At 34.1% G+C, this 23,815-nt stretch overlaps 1 protein-coding gene across 4 annotated transcripts in view; it reads left to right on the top strand.

Moving 5' to 3' along the window:
* The window catches only part of PSPC1 (paraspeckle component 1), a 62,509-nt gene that overhangs the window by 11,915 nt on the left and 26,779 nt on the right, over positions 1-23,815 (top strand). For 2 of the 4 annotated variants that reach the window (XR_014269991.1, XR_014269992.1), the window contains exon 6: positions 1,010-1,118. Coding sequence is in view for 1 of the 4 variants with exons in the window: in XM_082494502.1 (XP_082350628.1) it covers positions 1,010-1,118; positions 19,267-19,324; positions 23,526-23,695 (337 nt within the window). In the remaining 3 variants the exon portion in view is untranslated. Of the gene's footprint in view, positions 1-1,009; positions 1,119-19,266; positions 19,325-23,525; positions 23,696-23,815 lie in introns of all 4 variants that reach the window. The other 2 variants (XM_082494502.1, XR_014269993.1) reach the window with 2 other exon arrangements.

Below are 23,815 nucleotides of genomic sequence, written 5' to 3' on the forward strand. Positions count from 1 at the left end.
CCAAAGGTGTGGCATGCAGCTGCTGTAGGTGTGCATGAATTTAGATACTCTACAGCTTGTAGAGCTTGCTTTTGATATAAAAAAATGTTTCCGCTGCTAAAAATTTGCTTTTCAAAAGCATAATGTGTGATGTTTCTGTTAATGTTTTTGAACAGAAAGGTTCAATATATATATAAGCAAAACCAGCTTATGCTATTATAAAAGAATGGTTTCAAATGTTTCTTGATTTTTTTTTTTTTTTTTTTTATTTCAGCTCTGCTAGTTCTGTTGTAAATTTCTGAGCTTTCTAAATAGTGTAGAAATATTTTAACATTTCTTTTTTGTTTCATATTATTTATTTTAACCTTGTGACTGAAGCATAGCTGTAATGGAGTTGTAATATATCTGAACATGCTTTTAAGATTTATGGGCAGGTGCTCTGTATGCAGAATAGTAGCATTGCAAATTTATAGTCTGACATGATATTTTTGCAAGTATTTTCTCTTGATATGCTGGTATGTTGCAAACAATTTTTCCTTTAAGATCTGTTTTATACAAATATTTGTTTTCATGTTTCTGCTGAAATTTAAGAAAATAGACATAGTATCATCATGTTGATTGAGTTTATACTTTTTATGTTAAATATCACAAGAAATGTAGATGAGGAGAAAGAAGAAAACACAAACACCTTGCAGAGTTTAAAATATGTCTTTTGGCAGTAGTGAAATGTTTTGATCCATAGCGACTTGTTTAAAACTGGAGTATTTTAACGTGCTTACCAATATGTAGATGGAAGAACAGGTACAGAATGTACTGATGTTACAATTACCTGTATTTCAGTAAAAATAAATACTTCAATAATATTCAAACCCATCAGGTGGAGTACATTAGTGCCTTACGCTATATAAAAAAAAACCAAACAAATGATGACCAGTTTTGTTTATATGCTTGATCTTATCTCCTGAGACTGAGTACAAGCTTGAATAGGTCGAGAGTCTTATGTTGACATAGTTTTTGAAAAACATTCTAGACATGAAGAAGAACATCGACGTCGTGAAGAAGAGATGCTACGCCAGAGGGAGCAGGAGGAATTACGACGACAGCAGGAGGGAGGATTTAAGCCAAATTTCATGGACAATGTAAGTAAAATTCTATGGCAAAAGTCCAAATTGTAAAAGATTTTATTTTATTGTCATATTTTTATATACTAAGTATTGAGCTGCCGCCTTCTTGTTTACTGTTTTTCTTTCAGTATTCCATCATGAATGGAGTGGTGCAAATTTAGTAGTGTAGTTATTCTCTTGTGCGATGGCATCACTGTTGTTTTGCCTGCACGCTGGTGATGTAACACTTAAGTGAAGGTGTTCAGATAATAATTTGACTTTTTTATTCAGGGGACTTTTTGCAATAAAATAATAGAATTTTTTTCAGTGGGAGGTCATGGAAATAAATGATGTTTCCATGAGGAAGTGCCCTAGTTTGACTGAAGGTTTAAATTTCAAACCAGTTCAGGCTATTAAGCTTGTTTGAATTTCTTGTTTTGTTTTATGCTTAACTTATTAAGAATAACATACTTCAGAAACAAAACGGACAGTGTCAACTTCATACAGAGCCTAAAATCACTCTCCCCTTTGGTTCAACTGTAAAACTAGATGAGGAAAACCTCAAAATCTTCACTGAAGGAGACCGAAAGATTATAAAGGTGGGAAAAAGAATTGTTCTCTGCTATAATTTCTACATTATTTATATTAGTAATTTGGGTGTTTTCTGCCTCTGAAGATTATCCTGCAGGACTAGCAAAATGGTGGTATCAGAGGAGTCAGCTTCTAAATTTTCATAATGATCTATTTTGGTCAAGGGTATGTGTTTTTTTTTTTTTTTTTTCCTACCAACCAAAGCAGTTAAATGAACACAACCTGTATTGTGAATGCTTTGGTTTCATGTGAGAAGGATACATCTTACTGTTACAGCTATTCTTAGTGAGGAAGCAATGAATAAGTGATCCACACAATGCTCTCTCACATTATAACTACTGTAGTCTGCAGGAGGGAATTTTGCTCCCCTTCACAGGTACAGCCTGATACATGAGTCAAAAATAAACTGCTGGTTTCTCAGCTACTTTCTGATTTTGTGTTTTGTGGAAGAAATACCTATTTTACATTCTATACCATAATATTTTCCGTAGTGTTGAGAGGAATATATTATGCATGTTCTGAGACATCCTAAAGAGAATCATAGAAGTTAGAAAATACAAGATTTCCTGTTCTCAGCAGGACATCTTTTTTCCCCCATCCTCTGCCCCTTAGTGTTTTTAGTAAAGATGGGGAGGAAGCAAAGTTGTTCCTTTGTTACTGACAGCTATCAGTTGATTTTGCTGATTGTATTTTGAGAAACGTGCAGCAGAAATCAATCATTTATTTCCATATTTGCTCACACAGTAAAAGAAAATTGCTTTCAGCATGTCTTTTCTTTGGGGTAATGAAGATCAAGAATTCAAAACTTGTAACATCCTTTAGTGTATTCCCGCATATTATTAAACATATCTTGTGAAATAGCATATAACAATGTCTGATGTAATTTAGAAATAGCACTTACTGATTGTGACTTCTGTGGTGCCAAATATGAAATTTCATTTCATCTTAATATCTTCATGTAGCATCTTCTGGCGCAGCCTGACTTTCTGACCCTATAATCTACCTGTCAAAATCTTCCTGTGGCTGATCTGTGAGACGCATGCTACTCACTGCAGAGAGCTGCAGGAAGGGGAAGCTGGGGAGCCAACCCACAGGCTTGAGATGGCAGTAGCTGCCTCAGATTCCATTGCTTTTAGGAAATTGTGGCCTGTATCCTGCAGCTTGGGGTGCTGGGGGAAACTAGGTAATGTTGACCACAGCAACATCTACTGGTTTTCTTCTTGCAGCTGTCTTGACGTAATGTTACTTAGCTTCTGTGCTTGAATTGCTTGCCACAGTTTGGCCATCCTTGTGCTTATCTGCATCTTGAAATTCGGAACTCTATGTGAATAGAAACTGTTCAAGTTAGTGTGCTGGACACGGCAAAAATGTAGTGTAAGAAGGGAAGAGGAATGGTTCAAATGGAAAGCACTTCAATCACTATGCATAATTTTTCGACTTTTATATGATTAAATTTTTTGAGGGGGAAGATAAAGGTGGAGGAATGCTTTGGAATAGTGTAGCTTTCCCACGGAGTTGCATTACTGGAATTGTGTGCTCATCTGGAACTAAGTAATATGCTGCAAGAATATATAGATGTAGCTGTGCAGTGACAACCCTACCAAAAGTGTTAGAAGTTATGTAAAGTAATACATAGTACAGGTGGTGTTTTTTTTAAAGTCATGTGAAGTTGAAGTGGCAATATACAATAGTTCAAAAAAATTGTTTTCTGTCTTCCGACTAGTTTTTAGTAATCTGGTCATGTGTTGACTTACATTTTACTTCTAATATCCTTTGGACTTCAAAAGAGGAAGAATTGAAACAATTGGGAGTGATGTATTTATTTACTTTCTTTAGCAACTGTTTCTAATAAGGGCGGTTGCGTAACTCGAAACATAGCCTATCATTTTATAGGTGTTCATTATCGCATGTCTTTAGATAACCGTACTTAAGTTGTAGAGTGTGAATGGGAATTGAAAAAGCCTTTGCATTTTGCAGCAGAGAAGAATTGTAAACCATTTCTGGCGGTTGCAAAACAATACATCAGATCTTTTTTCAATTTAGTAGAATTTTTTATACAATTAAATTTTTTTATTTATTCTTACTAATACTTGTTCACGGTGAACAGACTCCATCTGGTAATTACTTTGAGTCTGAGATTACCATTGTACATACACTGAAAAAAGTTATTATGTGTTTTAAGAGTTTAAAAGTTGCCTCTTGGTGAAAATTGCATTTTATGATACTGGTGGATAGTTTCTACCATATCAGGTCTTGATAAACTCTTGGCATAATCCTTATAACGTATTAAAGTCTTCTGCCAACTTGGTATTTAGAAGGAAAATAATAATTGTTTCTAATCCTTGTTTTTGTTTCTTAAAAGCTTTGAAAAGTAAGCTTCCTTCACTTATATCCTATCCCTTTTTACTGTTCAGTGTAAAAGAAGGACATAAATGGTAAGTGCAATGACAACTAGAATTGGAACCTCTCATATAAGGCTGCAGTTTTAGGCTTTCCTATTTAAAATTTCTTTGTCTTTTCCCTAACTTGTTAAACTTTGATTTTTCAATATAACTACTTTTGAAATACGTCTTGTAATCAACTTTTATACAGTTCCCAGTTACTCAGCTTAGCATTCTTGTTCATGGTGATGTTGTACATTAAAAATTTGATTGCATTGATTTGTTAATCTAATGAGCAGCCTAGTGATGCTTAAAAAATTTATTAATCTAGTGTGATTTCTAGTAGATAAGTTATTGATAAACACTTGTATTGATTAGGGTTTTTCCCTTGCTTTGTAATAGTTAGTTCGTTGAAATCTGCTGATACAGCTCAATATATGTGCATTCTAATTTCACGATAGCTTAATCAGGAAAATTGTTTTCCTGTAATATCTTGCTGATTTTTATTCTGCATACATATTTCTTGCTGAAAGAGGAGCTTGCTGATGGTGATTGGAAGCAATATTTTATTTTTAAGCAACACAAATATTTTTTAAAAAATGTTTTACTTGTAAGTGCTAGTAATACATAATTATTCAAACTGCAATGGTTACTATCCAATTGTGAATAGCTTACATGGATTTACATTGTTAAATCTCAGTCAGAGCCTTTTTACCAAATAATTCCAGGATCGGGAAATACTGTTATTCATGTCAGCAAGTTAAGAGTGAAAAGGGAATGATTTGGATTTAGTGTATTAAAGTAGTTTTCACGTGTCTACAAAAGAGACCAAAATATGTAGGACTTGTAGTTTTAGTTTTCTGGTGCACAGATTTAATTCTGCAGTAACAGTGCAAAATAGTGTCAGGTGGATATTGTACTTAATGAAACAATAGCTGTGATGCTAGCGTACAGCTTACAACTCTACTTACTGATGGTTTAAAGAGGGAGTTGAGATTTTTGGATGTCTTTGTCCTCTTCCCTCCAAGGAAACTACCTTTTTGAAGTGTAACTTGCGCATGCAAGGAACTGTTTCTTGTGAGTTCATCAGTTTCAACTTCTGAATGCTTACTGGTTCTTTCATGTAAGACTTTGTATATTAAATACTTAACTTTTTTTATCTCCTAGTCTTTTCAAGAATTATTTCTAGATGTTGTTTTGCTTTCCTCTAATTTTTCTTGCACAGAAGCACTGCTGCTCAAGTATGTTGTGTAAGTATCAGCATAAAGTGGCATCCACTGGAGCAGTGGAATTTGCCTCAACAGCAGAGGTTGTAGTGGACTTGGATCAAAAGCTGTAAGACAGATGAGAGCAAGGGAGTGAAAAAGCACATCCCAAAATGACAAAATAGTTCATAGCTTCAGGAATGCCAGAAACTTGATTGAAAAAAAAAACATATTTAGTCTTTGTTGTAAGAGTTTTGTCCTTCTTTTGAACGGTTTATAAAGGTAGCTTACCACTTTATTATTTTGAGCCTACAGAGGTATATCGTATCCCTCACTTCTATATTCAGTTGAAAGTTAAGTAGGAGACATTTTTGGTTTTGAAACAAGACTATCAGTTAGATTTCCTTGGACTCCCGTAATTTAGGAATAGTTTTTTGCACTTCTTGGCTCTTAAGTGAATAGAATGGCATTTTTTTTTTTCCTGTCTTCTGATTCTGTTATGCTCAAAAGCCCCAGTTACAGAAGAAGTTTGAATTTTCGCTGAATGCAGAATTGTTTCCTATTGTTTCCAATAATAAATAAGTTAATAAAATTTTCTAAGGGTCTTTTCAAATTTGATCTTTTTTCTACAAACAATAAATTTTGGTTATTTTATCTTGACAGCCTAATGCACTTAATGAAGCTGATGGTGGCGAAATTTTGTGAGGTTGTATGAATAAAGTCTCTGTTTCTTAACAAACTGCTATAAAGCTAAGCTGTTTTATAAAAGCTCTTTGTAGAGCTTGGTTGGGAGAGATGAATTGCCTCCTTATTGCAATCCAGCATACATATTAGTGGAAGAAGTAGTTCATGTTTGACACTTTGAAAGCCTTTTAAGGTAAAACTATCTTGGAGAAAGGCAAATCATTAAATGTAGAACTAAAAAAAACCCAACCTGACAAAACATTCTTGATTTCCTGGCAGTGTTTTTACTTCAGTGATCAAGTTTCTTCCTCTGCATAAAGCCACATAGGCTAGGCCTTTGAGCAGACAGTTTATAAATATGCAGTTTGTGTTTTTGTGTGTGGTCTTAGTTTTGGCAGTAGCACAAAACTTGTTTTATTTTTGCAGGACTGCAGTGATATGTATCAGTAGTCAGATACTAAAATCTTGCATTTCTTCTGTTTCTCAGTGTTTTAGATAGTAAATTTGGTGCTTTAGGCAAGAATATTAATTCTGTAACAGGCCTTAGAATATTCATGTTGTATTATTTTTAGAAACTAAATACATTATTTTCAGCATTTAATTGCATTGCCAGATATAAAAACTATTTTAACTGTCATATCTGCTTTTAGTATGAAAAGACATTGTGTAAAAATCAGTGCAGAACTTCAGCCACCTTGTTGTAGCATATTGTGTGTTTGTATCCGTAAAGCAAAGCTATTTGTGGAATAAGATATTTTTTTCGTTGTAAGTATTTATTTCATGACAATTTTAGGATGGTTCATAGTTGACTTTCTAGGTTATGTTTTTATGTGTATCAAGGACGCTACTTAAGGTAATTTTTCAGTAATGGAGCAAATAATCATAACAATGTTTAATGTATAACTTTATATTTCACTTTGTGTGAACTGGTAATATTTAGGGTAATGTGATAAGTTTTCCAGGCATTAAGTTATGTTATAGATATTTAGGAGACTAAAATCTTTTACTTTGTTGCCATCATCTTCTAATGTCTGCACAAAATGCTTTGGAACATACTAATATTTACCTCATGTGAACTTGCAAACGGAAGAAGTTTCATAAGTAATTTTTGTCCTTTAATGTGCTGTCAAATGTGCAGAAACCTCCAGTATGAATTTAGGTGTTGCGGTACTGCTTGTAAGCATTCCCAGGTTTGTTCTCTTCTACAGTAATTGACAAGGAGTTTTTTGTCCACATTCTCTAGGTTATCTGTTTTTGTTTATAACGTAATTTTCTTTCATAAGACTGATGGATCAAGAAACTAAAAGAACACTTTTCAGATGCTTCATATGCAACAGCAAAATGACATCAGTCTTCGTCTTAGTGTTTCATGAAACCTCAGATTTAGCAGATCCTGTTTTTTGTTCAGTTATTAATGGAACGACTTCAAATGCATTTGGTGTGTTTATTTATAGAATATTCCATTTGCATACTTCTATTTCATGGGGTTTACAGATAAAAATGAAAAATCTACTAAAGAGCAGATTTAATAAGTCTACATTCCATATTTTTAATAGGACTTCTGAAAATTGTTACTGCTCACAAGTTAAAAAAAATAAATCTACTTACCTAACTTAAATTCCTCAAATACTCAGTTCTTCAATCAGTTTTTCATCTTCTGACAAGTAATAATGAGGCTTTTATAAATAATTTAGAAAAATTTGTTGTTAATGTGTTTGATAAATGCCCTACATATTTTGAAGAAGCTAAACTTAATGCTTGCCTTAATAATTTTCAATTTTTCTTCCTCAGCTTCTGGAGTTAAGTTTGACTTGGAGTTTGTACACATATTTAACCAGACTAAGAAGAAACTAACTTTCAGTTTCAGTTGTCTACTTGGTACCTATTTTGGATTCATCCACCTGTCTAAATCTTGAGATCTTACTTGGTGGCATTGAGACTTGCAGCCAAAATAAGTTCCTCTGCTTAGAAAAGTTTGTCTTTATTCAAAGGGTCTGTGTTTAAACAAGGAGTAAAACACCCCAAAAGTGAAATTTCTGTAGAAATAGTATTTTTTGATGCATGGAAACATGCTAATAGATCTGTTGCTTAGTGTGAGGAAAGCTTAGTTATAGATCTGGTTTCCCTCTCAAGAGGCAGTGCTTTCTGAGTAGATTTTTCTTCGTGTGAGCAGTAAGCCTCTGACCTTTTGCTTAGCCTCTAACATTTTGCTTCAGTAGCTCTCACAGAGTGACAGATTTCAGTAGTGGTAATCCAGTAAACTGAGATACAGAGGTTAACTTTTAAATTAAAATATTTAGGGCTTTTCTCATGAACATTTCACAAGCCTCCTTTCTGTAGTGTAGGCATCAAGTAGATTTATCTCAATACCAGAGCTCATGCTTGGTTTTGGTTATTAAATCTTCCATAAGGAGCATGGAACTTAAGTCTGATATTTCTGTCTTCCATCAAGTCTGTCTGTAGATTCCACTTTAATTTTCCAGAGATTAGGTGTTATTGTTAGATAAATTAGCATTTTTAATAAGTACTGTTGTTTTGGAGAAAAAGATGAGTTTCTGTAGAGCTGTTTTGTAACTGTTCAGATGGGAAGTTTAGTATCTTGGTTAATAATAACAACTAACATTTAAAGAGTCAATTAAATATATTTAAGGTTTACCATTTAAAGATGTTTTTCCCAAACACTGTCATAGAATCATAGAATAGTTGAGGTTGGCGGAGACCTTTAAAGGTTATCCATTCCAGCCACCCCTGCAATGAGCAGGGACATGTTCAACTTGCCCCATCCAACCTGATCTTGAATGTTTCCGGGGTGGGACATCTACCACTTCTCTGAGCAACCTGGTCTGGTGTTTCACCACCCTCATTCTAAAAAATTTTCTTCCTTATATCTAGTCTGAATCTACCCTTTTTTAGTTTAAAACCATTACCTCTTGTCCTGTTGCAGCAGACCCTGTTAAAAAGTCTGTCCCCATTATGATTTCCTACAGTGGCTAATGGCTCACTAATTTAGGCTTAGCATTGTGTAGATGAAAGATTATTTGCATTAGTTTTGTACATGACATGAAAAACACTGCTTTTACTAGTGTTGCTGAATGCAGTTTTGTTGATAGACTTGTGGCAGGTTAGCTGGTAAGTGTCTTTTCTAAAAGTATCAATACAGAAGATCTGAAAAAGACAATATAATGTCAAAATTAGGTTCTTCAGTCTTTGCTTCTCTTCTGTATATAGCGCTGGATTTTATAATCCTTTCCTTTTAAAATTCTGTTAATATGTTTGTTAGAAGTTTCTCCTACAGGACGTCTTTTTTTGTCACAAATTAGTCAGCATGTATTATATCTATTTGCTGAGGAAAAATTGTTAATACAAAAGTCTGGCAAAGAGTCATATTTAGTGTGTTGTGTCTATAGCTACTGCTGCTTTCAAAGTGTTTTGATTTTGTGATGTTATATTCAACATTCTAATTAAGTAGTAGTTAGATTTTTACATTGACACTTCATGACAAAGGACATTCTTGGCTGGTTGATTTTTCTTCTAAGTAAATATTGATAGCTCTCACTTCATCTCATCCTGGGTCATGCAGTTAAAGAAAATTGTTGTTTTGAATCAGTCCAGTGTTCACTCTATTTTAATATTTGCCTAGGTTTGTTTCCTGTGCAAGGAAAACAACATTTGGGAAATTGAAAATGCAGCATTGTTTTATAACACCCAATTTTCAGTTAAATATTTTAGTGTATTTCTGCATGATGGTACGGTTAGCCCAGGCTTTGTTACCAGTTAAACAGCCCTTCAGCTCCACATCCACCAGGGTCAATTGTGGAGTGCATCTTAAATTAAATCATTTGCAACTTGTTATGTGAAAGTAAGGTATCATCCATGATCTGATGGATGTCTGTTTTGATACTTACCTACTGTTACACCATTTCTTTAGCTAAAATAAAACCAGACAAATTCTAAGTGGCATCATAAAATTCTTTAATATGCCTCTGGAGATGTGAATATATTGTGAATGTAATGTAGTTATATTACATGTATCAATTGTGAACTTGGTGATATGGTGGGATATTGCTTTCAGAAAGTAGTTTTGCAGGTAAGTAAGCAGTTAAATGCCTTAAATTAATTACAAATGAAAAACATTTGCATTATGTTCAGCTGTTGAACATTATTCAATTTTTGGTTTTAATTTCATTACTGTCATTCGAAAAATGAAGCCAATAGAAATGGGAGAAGTGTTTTTATTTATTGGTTCCATGGAGCTGAAGTGGCTCTTAACTCTGGCAGAACCAAATTAATTGACAGAATGTTGTAATGAGGAAGTTGCTATTAAGAGAGTTAATATATAGGTATCTTCCTTTCTTTATAAAATGTTTTCCAGATCTGTTAAAGTGGTTACCTTCTCTAAGCACCTTTTGTCTTGTTAAAAATTATTTCTGAATTTTACCTTAAAATATTTGAGAAGCAGAGTTTTACCTTCCTTGTGAATGTTCATTGTTAAATCAAGGGGAAATTTTGACAGAATACCTCTGTTCCTGTTTGCTCTCAAATGGTCAACAGCGATGGTGGTGGGGGAAAATAAAAAAAATAAATCTGCCTTTGCAGTTATACCCCCAGAGAGTGCTTCATCTGTAAAGCCACAGGCAGTGAAGGGACATGTAGGATTTTCCTTTACCTGAAGAAATGACGTAAAGATGATTGAATAGAGGCATGGAATTAAAATCTCTGGATTTACATTTTAGCTACTGTGTATATGCAGTTTCTTTGGGGCCAGATTTTGCCTTCTGTATACATGAATTTTTTGGCTGGTGAATAATATTTTCCACAGGTTGTGAGAAAATGAGGAACCTTTTTAGTCAGTTTTATTCTGTAGATGTTGTATATACAATATGTTACTGTATTATAACAAATGGAAGTGGGAGAGGTGAGAAAAAAAACCTTGAAATAATGATATATTAATACAGTGTTTTAAATGCAGTATTAAAATTAAGAGAAGCAGCAAGTAACTACAAGACAAAATGATGAAGCAGAAAAGACAAATCTCAATGCGGTGCAAAGTTCTGTTATCAACAGAGTAGGTTCTATGGAAAATCTTGGCTTATTTTAGACTATGTTCTTTTTGTTAACAAGTTAGATTGTCATTTGAATTTTTAGCTTATAGCATTCTGAAAGTATGAGTTCTTTGCAAAACAGCTGTAGTAGCTTGTGTGATAAAAGGTCTTTAAAAAGCACATAACCTTTTTTATGAAAACATATTTATTTGTGCTTTTATTCAAGTTATAGACTTTTGGATATTTTCTGTAAATGATTGCAATTCTCAAGTTTACTGTCTAAGAGGACTAGATAAAGACATTCAGAAAAATCTCTATGCGTGCGTAGACAACTTCTGTAGAAGTGGTGGCCAGTTTTTAATATTGAAGATGGGTGAACATCTCTGCATCCAAATCAGTGACTGATAAAGGGTCTATTCATGAAGGTTTATACTACTGCCTTTTCTGGCTTGAACAGTAAGTATTCTTTTGTTCACTTGTTCTGAGATGAAAACCAGTAATGATTATTTACATTTTTTTTTTCCCCACATAATTTTGAATTTCATTTGTCTTTTCTAGTTTGTTTGCCTTATTCCTGTAGTTCAGAGCAGTGATTATTTTCTGCTGCTCATGACACAGGAGTGAGAAAATGTCTCCATTGTATAATAGTTGCAAGTATTTTGGACTGCCTTCCTAATGTAGTTTACTTTCTGCCCCAAACAGATTTTAAAAAATCAAATTTTGACAGTATTTTAACAGTTTCCTGAGAGCGACTCCTTACTGCAGATAGGTTTCACTCTAAGGTATTAGCCATTTTCAGTTGACTTTTTCTTTCAAGAACTTCAACCAGCTCCGAACTTGCCTTCTTGCATCAGTATTTTTCTACAAGATTTTTTAGTTTTCCCTTTGCTAATTTTGAAGTGTGCCATATGGAGGTTGATGAGTAGCAGGAGTGTTCAGGACTCTCTTATGCTGTGAAAAAAAAAAATACTTTCCTCTTTCAATGGTGGTGTTTTGGTCCGCATTTTATAAAAGATACGTTTTTTTTATCCAGTTTTACTTTTTGATTCTATAAGTATATACTCGTCTTCTACAGGATGTCACAGGTTTGTGTTCTTAGACGTGGAAATACTAGAATTTTTTGGATTAAAAAAAATCAAGTGAAAGAAAAGAACATCTGAAATGTAAGTAAAATCTGGTAGATAAGGTAAGGGTTCTTCTGCATTACAAAGGAAAGAGAAACATGTAGACTGCTGCCTCTTATAAACAGTAGTCGTACTTGGAAAGTATGAAATACAACTTTTCTTGGCCAAGATGCAAGAACAAGTGTATTAATGTACTCTGTTGTCTTTGACTTAGATTTTGAGGAAAAATTAAAATCTTACAAGTCATGTTGAAACTAGCCTTAAGAAAAAAAATTGCTTTTGAGAAGTTTAGTAAAAATGTGTTGCAGTTTCTGGGATCTTTCAGTCTCCTGAATGGTCGCAAATTTGAGGGGCCTGCAGGTGGTCTGTGGGTTTACTTCTTTTAGGTTAGCCTAGTGGCTGCTGCTTCTGTATTAAATAGTATTTTCTTTCAGGGGATTATTAGATGTTGCTGGTTAGCGAGGTGACCCCTAAATGTCTTTGTAATGTGAGTAGTATTAGGGCAATTAAACTGCTTTCTTTTCCAAAATTGTCAGTGTAGACCCAACTTAAACATGTGAGGATTGATGTGTTGAAAGGAAGTCAGTTTTTCTTCAGATTGTGTTTTGCATCCAGCAGTAGGAGGGTGACTTAAAATTTAACAAAGCATACTGAGAGGATCAAAGTTATTTAACACTGTACTCTCCCCCAAAAACCCAACAGCTTCCATGTTTTGGAAAGTAGAAGGTAGTTTTACCTGAACAAAGGAAGGTCTTAAAACAGTCTTCCATTTTGTAAAGATCAGAAATGTCTGGTATTAAAGTAAAGGTGAGTTTGAGAGAATATGTAACTTTCTTTTTGAAAACAGTTTCTTCTAAATCTGTAAGATAGAAGTGTTAAGAGTGTGTGTGTACTCTCTTACGCACAAAACTGCAGTCTGTTTCTACCCTTCCTAGTGTTAATGTGTGTTAGGTGATGGACTGAGAGGTTTTTCAATACTTAATGAAGTTGTATAATGGAGTACTATCCTACCCAGTTCTTTATGAATTCTGTGTAAAATATACTAGTATATGTTACAAGATATATTAAGACTAATGCTTTTAATATGCTGTAGTAGCTGTCTTGCATATTAATACAAATTTAGTATTATTTTTTATTATAATACACCTGTGATTTTAAAACACTGTGGTTTGTTTTTTTTTTTAATTTTTAAATAACAACTTCGGCTTAGAGTAGCAACTATTTTTCATTTGTTTTAAATGCATTTTTTTTTCTGTGGGGTTTAGATGCTGAGAACTACCTTCAGCAACTGAGTACTCTCCAAAAGATGTAAAAGGGAAGTGAGGGAGGCCTCACAGAAGTTGAAGATCTTTCTTGTTTGCCCCCAAAATAAAAAGTGGAGAACAAAAATGTGCATGGAGGTTTTTCCCAAATACATTCCTATACTTTTGCTGTTAGTTTTAAAAGATTTTCCCCTATTTTAGTAACATTGATACTTCCTTTACAATCTTAACGAAATTATGGAAATATTAAGAAATGCATTGGGCTAATAATAAATCTTTTTTCTATAAGGGAAATCAGAATTTATTTTGTCAACAACTATCATTATCATTGTTACTATAATTAGAAATGTTTTTCCAACTTGTAGTGTTTACTGGAATATATGTACCTGCGTATATTTCAAGCAGTGCATATTCCTGTTTTTACTGATGTGATAGGTTTTTTTAATGTTTAGGTTATTTTAATGATTTAACTTAGTCATCCCCATCAATTCTATTCATGACTTGAGTCACCAAAAAGGAAATCAGCTTTAACTATATGCTCTACCCTGTTAGAATAATTTTCTCAAAGTCTGAGTCCTGTTGACAGCTGTTAAACCTAATGAAAATTCTTTTCATTAGACTTCCTATTTAAAAATAGACCTGTGTAGTTTTCTATATGCTACATGTTTTATAGCTACATTTACTTTAACTGTTGTCTAGTTTAATGTCTTTGCTTGTGTGATTTTCTGTGAGGTAAAAGAGCTTGCTTTTTTCCAAACTCCTGGGTGGGAGTTGTCATTCAGCTCATAGAATTCTTGAGTACTTTAGGCTGGGAGAGATCTGGAATCATCTAGTTATGACATCCAGCTCAGAGGAGGGATTAGGTCAGGATTTAGGTTGCAGTGCTCAGGAGCACACAGAAGTCTTGGATTTCGAAAGAAGATCAGAATTTTTCATTTAAAATTATTTACTATTACTGCGTATGATGGACTAAATGAACTGTTTTGGGATATTGTAACTTTTGGATCTTATGTATAAATCTCAATTGATGGGTAAACCAAAGAGGGAATGGTGATAAGAGGGGTGGTTGAAAAAGAAGGCTTTTATTACTTTAGGTCCTTGCTGGCAGCTTAACTTCCAGTGAGCTAGTTATTGGAGTGAAATAGTAAAATATTCTGAAAAAAAGACAGATAATACACATCCGAAAGTATCCCCCAAATTCCGGTTTTGGGTGCCAGACTAACAATTTTAACCACTTGTATGATGTATGTCTTTAAAATATAGGTATTTTTCAGTAAATTACAGTTTTGTGTAAGGTTTAAGGGTCTTATGCCTCCTGGAGAGGCCTTTGGAATTTATTTTTTTTTTCTAGAAAGAACTTAATGAAATAAACCACTCTAGAAGTGAGTAATCAATTCTAGTAAGAGGTACAGAAATATCATACCTATTTTGACAAATATAAAGTCTGCCAGAGAATAGAATTCAGTTTCCTTCTTAATGAAAACAGGTGAGAGTCAACAGCACCGTGAATTACATCTTGCTCTACACACACAACCTAAAGTACTAATTAAGTTACTGCTTTTAATGTGCATGTTTAAGTTTATGGGGTAAGTGTTTTTTTTTGATATGGCATTTTTTTGATGCCGTGTCTTAGAGTTATTTTGGTCACCATTCTTTAGCTGAAAGGTGAGTGAATTGTCCTATGTTAATTGGGAAGTGCATCTCCACGCCACATACACTTGAAGAAAACTGTATGAAGTGTCGTCTTACATTTCTGATGATATCTTGCTTTTTGCTGTTCTAAAATATTCCATACCATATTTTTTTGATGGCTTTGTTACCATGAACATTGCATCATTTAGAGACAAGATTTTTAATTTTCTTCAGGCTGCTGCAATTTGTAAGGCCTGTTTCAGTGGAAAAAAAGTAGTATTGGTTTGACAGTTTTGTTTTTTTTTTAAAGTTTTATAACTACTTGTATTTTTAATTTCAGTGTGAGAAGGCAGTTGCTTCTGATACGTTTTCCTGTATTGATTCTTTAGGTGTCTTTTCAAAAAAGTTAGTTTCACAGTTTTATGCAGTGAATTTAAAAATATACTAGTATTTAAAAAAAAAAAAACCAAAAAAAAAACAAAAAACAAAACAGAAGAATCATCTTGGCAGTTCTCTGTATACTTAGACTACTGATATTGATGGTGTTTGAGATGTAAGAACTTTGTGCATGATATACCTCAAATATTCAAGAAATCTTGTTTCTAATACTTGTAAAAACGGGAGAATCCATACTATAGTAAATGTACAATATATATGTAATTTGGAAACTGGGTATGTTCAATATTTTTTGTGTAGATCTACTTTTTACAGTTGACATTAAAATGAGTTGGAGTTGTGAGGAAATATTTTTAATGCTTCTATCTAAAGTAATCAGCAAGTATAATGCTGTAGTTGCCATCATAGCAGCTTTTCTAGAAGCAAATTATTCAGATGAATCGTACTGTCTTGATGGTTGTTTGCATTAGTGAGTTCTGCACTATTTTACAAGAATCCTGCAACAGAAGTCATTCGGACAGCTTTCTTTTGAGTTATGTAAACAATTATCCTTTTACAGTAGGATATTATTCTTTGTTTGCTTCCCTTTGTGTTTTGTTTTTTAAATCTTCCCAAAGGTTAAATTACACTTTAATACACTTTCTTTATCTTATGGCTTTCTTTTCCTCCTATAATTGCATATCATCCATTTTTCTTGTTCTCTTCCAGTTTAAGTTGTTTTCCCAGGTACCAGGTGCCTTCAGAGGTTCTTAATTGCCTCCCTACATATTTCTCTAGTAAAAGTTTAGCCCTCCTTTCTTGCTACTCAATTTTAACTCCCTGTTATGGGTAGCTTCAGGGAAGGGGCTGAAGCAGGCTGCTATTCAACAGAAGAATGGGCAGTCGCATAGTGAGGAAAAGAAGCTCTGAGAAGATAACGCTATCATTGTTATGTTCTGCAAAGGGTTTGAGTTATCCAAGAACGAAGCTCTCGGGTGGGCTGGAATATCAACCAACACTGGTTCAGCTACTCTGTCATAACTGACTGGTGGTAATCCTTTCTCTCTTCTATTTTGGGCAAAACCCATGGAATAGTTGACCTAATTTACCTGCAAGAAGTTGTTTATGCTTACATAGTAAATAGCTGTCTAGGACATGATTTATGCGGGGTAGGACTGAATTTTTGTTACCATATGGGCTCCTGCAAATAAAGCTTTTGGCAAATTATCTAAGTACATATTTTTATAGTTAATATGTGAAGTATTTAATTAAATTAATGATATATGCTGCCAGTTAACATTTGAAATTGAGTATTTTCTCTGACAGGGGATTTATCTTAAATTTGATAATTCTGTGTTAAAAGCATAGAAGGATTTCCCTGTGCTGAAAATTCAAAAGAATATTTTAAGTTGTGAACATGCAACAGTAATAATAATAATAATTCTTATAGGCATGTTGATAGATTAACAGGCAGCAGCAATCATAAGGCACATTTATGGATCTTGAATCTATAGCTAAATGGTTTTTATATGGTAGTAATTAGACACCAAAGTTAGAGTTTCAAAATGGCAAATAATTACTTCATGGTTTTTGTTACAAAGGTTAGACTAGACTAAAAAAAGTAAAAATTACAGGTTCTGCCCCTCTCATTTTACTTACTGTTAACTGAAGACTGGTAGCATTTCAAGCTGAGGAAAAAAAGGTTTATTGCTAGGAGGAAGTGTAGTGTGCTTTTTAAAAGAAGTGTATGTTATAGCTTGCCAATGCTTCTACCCTTTGCAAAGAAAATGATTTAAGTACTAGTAACTAGTACAGTTTAATAGCTCTGTACTTGACATCCTCATCTAGCTGGTATTGTACTCAGCCCTGCCTTATATGGCACATTTTATGTTAAAAAAACCACACCACTGAACACCAATTTGCACTTGAACCTGAGATGCATCTAGTCAGTTACGTGCAGCAATTCAAAACCTAGTACTTTCTCTGGTAGCTAGAGAGTATCTCACAGCTGTCTGTGGCATGTCCTGTTTTCACACGTGCACATATGCATGCATGTGTGCACGCACGCACAGCTGATGGCCACAGTGTTTTTCTGCCACATTGCACTAGGGATTGACATTGGGGATGATATACTTCTCCTTCTGCGGTTTCATGTCAGGGCTGAGGCGTAAAAGCAGACTAATACCAACAAGGTTGTATGCTGATTTTGTGACTAACTTATTGGTATTAACTTGTGGGTGTGATTGATCCTAATAGGGCTGCTGATTTTACTTAATGTCAGTTGACATTACTGTGAAAGGTCTGACAAAGTAGCAGCGTGTTCTGTTACAAAGTTCTAACATGGGTTCTAGGGTCAGAAGAAGAGGTCCTTCTGAGTGTTCATCAATGGCCTTTCATAGCTGGGATCTTAAAACCTGCCTGTGTATTTTGGTTACGAGACCCTACTTTTCCTCTCCACACTAAGCCATATTCCTTTGGAAATAGTGTATAATCTTATGTTAAGTGCAGTTTCTAGGTTAATATGAGTTACTAGAAACAAAGTTATTCACCTGAGAGCCTTTTGTCATGACAAATGACAATTTCCCATACCAGGATATTTTTACAAAACTATTGACTCTGTTCTGTCAGATATTGGTGTCTGCCGCTTTACATGTGCAAAGAGAGAAGACTTGTGTTTGGCATCCTAAGCATGACTGAACAAAAAGGAGTTTTGTGAAATTGTAAAAATACTTTTAATGTAATTTGATATGATTAATATTTCCATTTAAAGGTTTCTTTTAGCAAGACTGGTTCAGTTGCCTAGTATATGGAGTTGTTTTCAAAGTGTATCTGAACTTTTATAAGTGGAATGCTTTTCAGAATCAGGTAAATTTTTTTGCATACACTTGTTCTCAGCACATGTGTGTTCACTCAAGAGTGGAAAATAAATTAACATTCTTGCAGAAAATTAATGAGAAAAAAATTTGGTATAGGTTTCATTAGTTTTGTTTTTGAACTGTGAATTTGTTTCTATTTCATCCTTTTGATGTAAACAGTAATACTGAAATCCCTTGGAATTATATGTGATAGGTGTACTTTGTTTTCCCATAAGTGATGATTTTTGCTGCTCTGGGCACTATCTTTTGGGTATTGTTTCACAGCAGGCCGTGGTTCATGATCAGTAATGTTGGAACTCTTTTGCTGTTGGATGACTGAGCATCAATTGAGTCTGGACCAGTTTGGTGCATTATTTGTCTATTTAGTATAAATGCATATTATATAGTTTATATTGATACTACGTATTTATACTGGTTTCAAAGGGATGGTTGGTATCTGAATTAACCTATCAACAGCACGATTTATTAAAAAATGTACCACAATCAAGTTAAGTCAAAACTATTTGAGCGAAGCTGAACTGGCAAATTGAGTTTATATACCATAATATAACACATCAGAACTTGATTTCCAATCAACACAAGCACTTTGAGTCATGAAGCCAGATTGACTGTATTATTGAACCACGGCCTTTAGGCAATACCATAATAAGACCTCTTTATTTACAGTTAAAATGTAAATATACTTCTTAATGAAAAATGCTGCGTGAAGATGTATTCATTTGCAGTTGGTCACACAACTATTTGGGAGATTTATACTGGTGCATCTGATAAATGAAACTTGTTATATATTTTAACCTTTAGCATTATGCCACAATGTACAGCATGCTATATTGAACTTATTATTCCATTTGATTTTATAAAAAACAGGAGTATGGTTAAACCTTATTCCTTGTAAATTTTTTAATCAATAGAAACTTTTGAAACTTCAGAATTTTTATTTTCATGGAGTAAATGGGAATGTTTTAAGTTCTAAGAATGATAGGTTGACCATGAAAACTATGTTTACTTTCAGAGAGAACAGGAATTGAGAATGGGTGATATGGGTCCTCGTGGAGCAATAAACATGGGAGGTAGGGATCTGAAGGAAAAAGGCTTCTGTAATGTAAAATTTCTTTTTCTTTGGGACTGTACATGATACTCAAGCACTATTAATTAGTAACAGCTACTGGTAAAAGGGAGTAAACAGTATTAGGAAATAAAAAAACTCACATACTTTGCTTCCAAAAAGCTGTTTTTTTCCCAAGGTATATCTTTATTTTATTGATTGCCTGTTGGAGAAAAATACGATGGGCAAGTTAAGAGAAACACAAAGGTAGGGAAAGGTGATGCTCTAGAAATTACCTGATACAGAAGAGGAATTTTCTGTTCAGAAAGTATTTGGTGTTCTTTTGGAGGAACTACCTGTTCAGAGAAGTTGAGACTGTAATTGCATGCAGTGAAATGATATAGAGCGTAAAATTGGTAAGTTCTTCTTGATGTATCTGACAAAAGATTAATGAGTAATGTGGTTGGTGTTCTACTAATTTATTGCAAGTCTGTATTTGCAAATATACTCAGTTCACTTTTGTGACTTGAAATATTGTCACTGCTAAAAAGTGCTACTGTGAAGTCTAGGCATTCTTAATAATTAGAGCTTGCTCTGTATATGCAGACTGAAACAGTTCAGAATGTTACTTATCAAGAATATCTGCTTTTAAACAAGACTGAAACAGAATATTTCTTTAAAAAACCAAATCTTACTAAACTGTATTAACTGTTAAGATATATCCCTTGGAATCTTTCTGACGTTCATTTAAAATAAAATGATAATTTAAAGAAAAGTTAATATTATTTTTGTGTATTTTAAATTTGAAAGTGCATACAAAACTTGGTAAATGTTGCTTGACCTTTTAAGTAATGTAAATTTATAGACTAGTGGTTGGCCCGGATTTTAAAATACATAATTCACCATTTCCTTGCATTTATTAATTGAGACACATTTATAGCTGCGAAACAGAAATAGGCTTTTTGTTCCATCAAGATGAAGAACTTTAAAAATAATTCTAAAGGAAGACGTTTCTTATCTACAAATAATAAGCTGAGACATTTGGTTTCTACAAATAATAAACTGAAGCATAAATTGTGACTAAAGTTTTTATTTTATGGTTGTACTTTTTGCATATTATTGCAGTCTACTTGAAAACTTCATTTAATTAGGAGACTTTGTAAATATTGGTACTGTGCCAGTTGTCTAGATCCACATGATGCACTTCTTATGTACAGATTTTAAACGTGTATTTATAGCAATCACTTCACAGCCCTTTTCTTGTCAGGTTTTAATAGTTAACAGTGATATTCGTCATAGATTGGCTTTGTAAGTTTTGTGCTGTGACTTGATTTTAAACTTGATACAACTGCTTTTAGAAATAAAAGTTTCAAAAGGAGTTACAATAACACTGAACTACTACTTTAAAAAGGGAAATACATCCATAGCAAAATAGGTAAAGATAGTGTTTGTTTCCACAGTATCTGGATTTTAGGTTAGCTCACTGTAGAGTTGTTTTTTTTTTTTTTTTTCTCCAGCCCATTAACAACCCCACCACTACAAAAAAAAACCTTGACCCCAAAAACCTGCAGTAGACTTTTATACAGTAGACTTTTAATTGTTGATCTTAGCATCCTCTCTCAACTTTTCTGTTGGAATTGTAACTTAAAAATAAACTGGCCTTTACTTCTGCCATTTGTGACTTTTCATCATGTGCAACAGTAGGGAGCTGGAGTATCTTCAGTAATAGAAATATCTGCATGATAGTGTTATTAGAAAGCAAGGTACCTCTGTGATGGATTTAATTAGTGTTCAGCTGACTTGTGCAGGACCACTCATTTTTACGTTGTTTTCTGCAGCAGACAAGTTCTGAGAGAATCTATATGCCTCATCATAGCACTTAAGTGGATGTGTAATGCTAAGTTCAGCTGATAAACTTTTCAATATGCAGGGAAAAAAAAGGCTTTTTTCGGAACTCTCTCTGCATTGATGAGGATTATTGACTATGCCTTGTTGCCAGCTGTTAGACCTTGGCATGTGCGGTTTGGACACTTAGAGTGTATTTTTTCAGCCCTCCAGATAGCAGAAGACGACCTTTTTTAGTGCCTGTGTATTGTGGCATGAACACTGACTGCTTTTCGTCTGGTGAATTAACTGCTAACAGCAGTGTCCCACCAAAAAGAATGGGTAATCAAGTGGTTAGCTCTTAGGGTCTGCTTTGGAGCTTGGAGGACCTCTGAGGTAGAGCTGAAATGCCATAGTGGCCTCTTGCTGAAACTTTGCAGGGCTTTGCTCTCTCCTTGAATTACGCTCCTTAGTTGTCCTCCTGTCAGAGCTGACTGCCCAAAACTCGCATAATAATACAGGTTTGATATTATAGGTCGCTGTACCCCACTCTGGAAGCAATATGGGTGCATTTGTATGATACAGAGGATAGGAACTTTGTTGCAGTTGAAGGATAAGCGAACACTACCTGTGTCAGGCCAGCTGATTAAGTTTAATTAGGCTGGTAAGCAAGCCAGTAACAGGTAATTGAGCATGAACTGCTTTTGCTTAATGGCACTACTGCCAGCACTCAAGTGCTGCCATCACGATAGTCCTTCAGATTATTTCTAGCCTCCGAAAATAAAGGTTTCTCCTTATATTGGCAGTTTAGACTTCTTTTCCTTCAATATTTGGTCACTGAGTGGATGACACTAAAACCAGTATTCGGGCATATTCAACTGTAATTCAATTGTAGCACAATCTTACCTGCTACACAAACTGATCACGCTTGTGGGTAGGTAAGAAGCATCGAACTTGTACATACCTTTGTTTTGACTTAGTGTCTTAGGGAGAGTTCTTGGAGTTTCTCATTACTAAGCTCAAATGAATTCTGCTTTTCAAAATTACAGGATTTCTCTCTCTTGCTTCTAATAAACTTGTTTAGCACTTTACGTGTACTGCTGCGTTGCATGGATTGTTTTTGCTAAGCAGCTCGCAGTTGGCATAATGTATATGATCAAGCCCAGGTCTGCAATTTTGGTAGCAATATCTTGGATGCAGTAGTTTCACTGACTGCTGTGATATGTGTACTTGGGGCAGGTAATAAAGGTGCAATTTTGCATACCTGCAGATAGCCATAGTACTGTATCTGTGCTAAATAACCTGCTTAAAATCATGTACTTATTCATTACCAAAGAAGTTACAGTTGTGATGAGAGGTGAGATTGATTTTTGAAATAGCAGGTTTATTAGTCTAGCAACATGTCACTTTTCTTGATACTCTTGTGTGTTGACATGACTTAAAACATAGGCTAGATTCCAAAGGCATGTTTTCCATTATCAAATAGTGGATGTGTGCTTTTGGCTGAAAAGGGTGGATTATTGTTGGGGGATGGGTGGGAAATGTATCACCACCAGTCTTGATGATATTTCAAAACAGCACATGTAAATTTATATATAATCAGACTTTTTTCTTTCTTATAACAACATGAGAAAATGTTACAAAGGCAATTTTACCTACCTGTTGAGTATGTTAGTGGGTACTGGCAGGGCGGTGTTTCGTAGCACAATATTATACCTAAATGATCTCCTGAAAAGATGTTTTTTAGCTTTACCTCTTACTTTGAATCAGAATTTTGGAGGAGACTGTTCTGTCACTTTCAATTCTAACAAAACTTCTCTGTGTTTTCTGGTACTTTTACTTCAATAAATTACATTTCAATGCAAGATTTATTTATGCTATATCACAAATAATTTATTGTAAAGTTAAGTACCATATTTGGTATTGCTTTTAGATGTTAGACAAATATACTGTAACGCTATATACAGTTAATGTAATACTGGTAGAATAGTTCTTGCAAATGTATATTTATATGTTATGATCCCTAAAAAGCCAAGTTGCCTTGTAGCTGCCAATTACTGCAAAATCACTTGAGATTTTTTTGCCAATTTGTGGTGTGTATACTGCGTATATATGCTATATGAACATTTCAATTCCTGCACAGAAGGTGTACAGCTATATTTAGCTGTAAAGTTCAGGATTGTCAAATACAAGAGGTAGATTATGTAATGCAAAATAATAGGGATTAATGAAAATCTGTTTAAAAGCAGATGATTGAGATAAATGTACAGTCTCAAAGAATATATTTATTTTTTATTTGAAGTATTGGAAGTTTTGTACATTTGGCTTTTTAAATATTGTAAACTGTTTGTTTATTGTAAAATTCAGATAGGACAGCTCTAAGTATAGATTGTTTTGCATAGATGCGTTTAGCCCAGCACCTGCTGGTAACCAAGGCCCTCCTCCAATGATGGGTATGAATATGAACAACAGAGGAACTTTACCTGGCCCTGCAATGGGTCCTGGTCCTTCCATGGGACCAGAAGGAGCTGCAAATATGGGAACACCAATGATGCCAGATAATGGAACAGTGGTAACGTATCACAAATTTAATTACTTTGTATAGCTGTCATGTCTCATGGCCCATTTCTGTTACCAAAGATATTTTCACACTGAGTAAGAACATGTTACGTGTTCTGAATCTGTTAAAAGT

The sequence above is a fragment of the Vanellus vanellus genome (genome assembly GCF_965231255.1).
Source record: "Vanellus vanellus genome assembly, chromosome: 1".
Classification (NCBI taxonomy): domain Eukaryota; kingdom Metazoa; phylum Chordata; class Aves; order Charadriiformes; family Charadriidae; genus Vanellus; species Vanellus vanellus.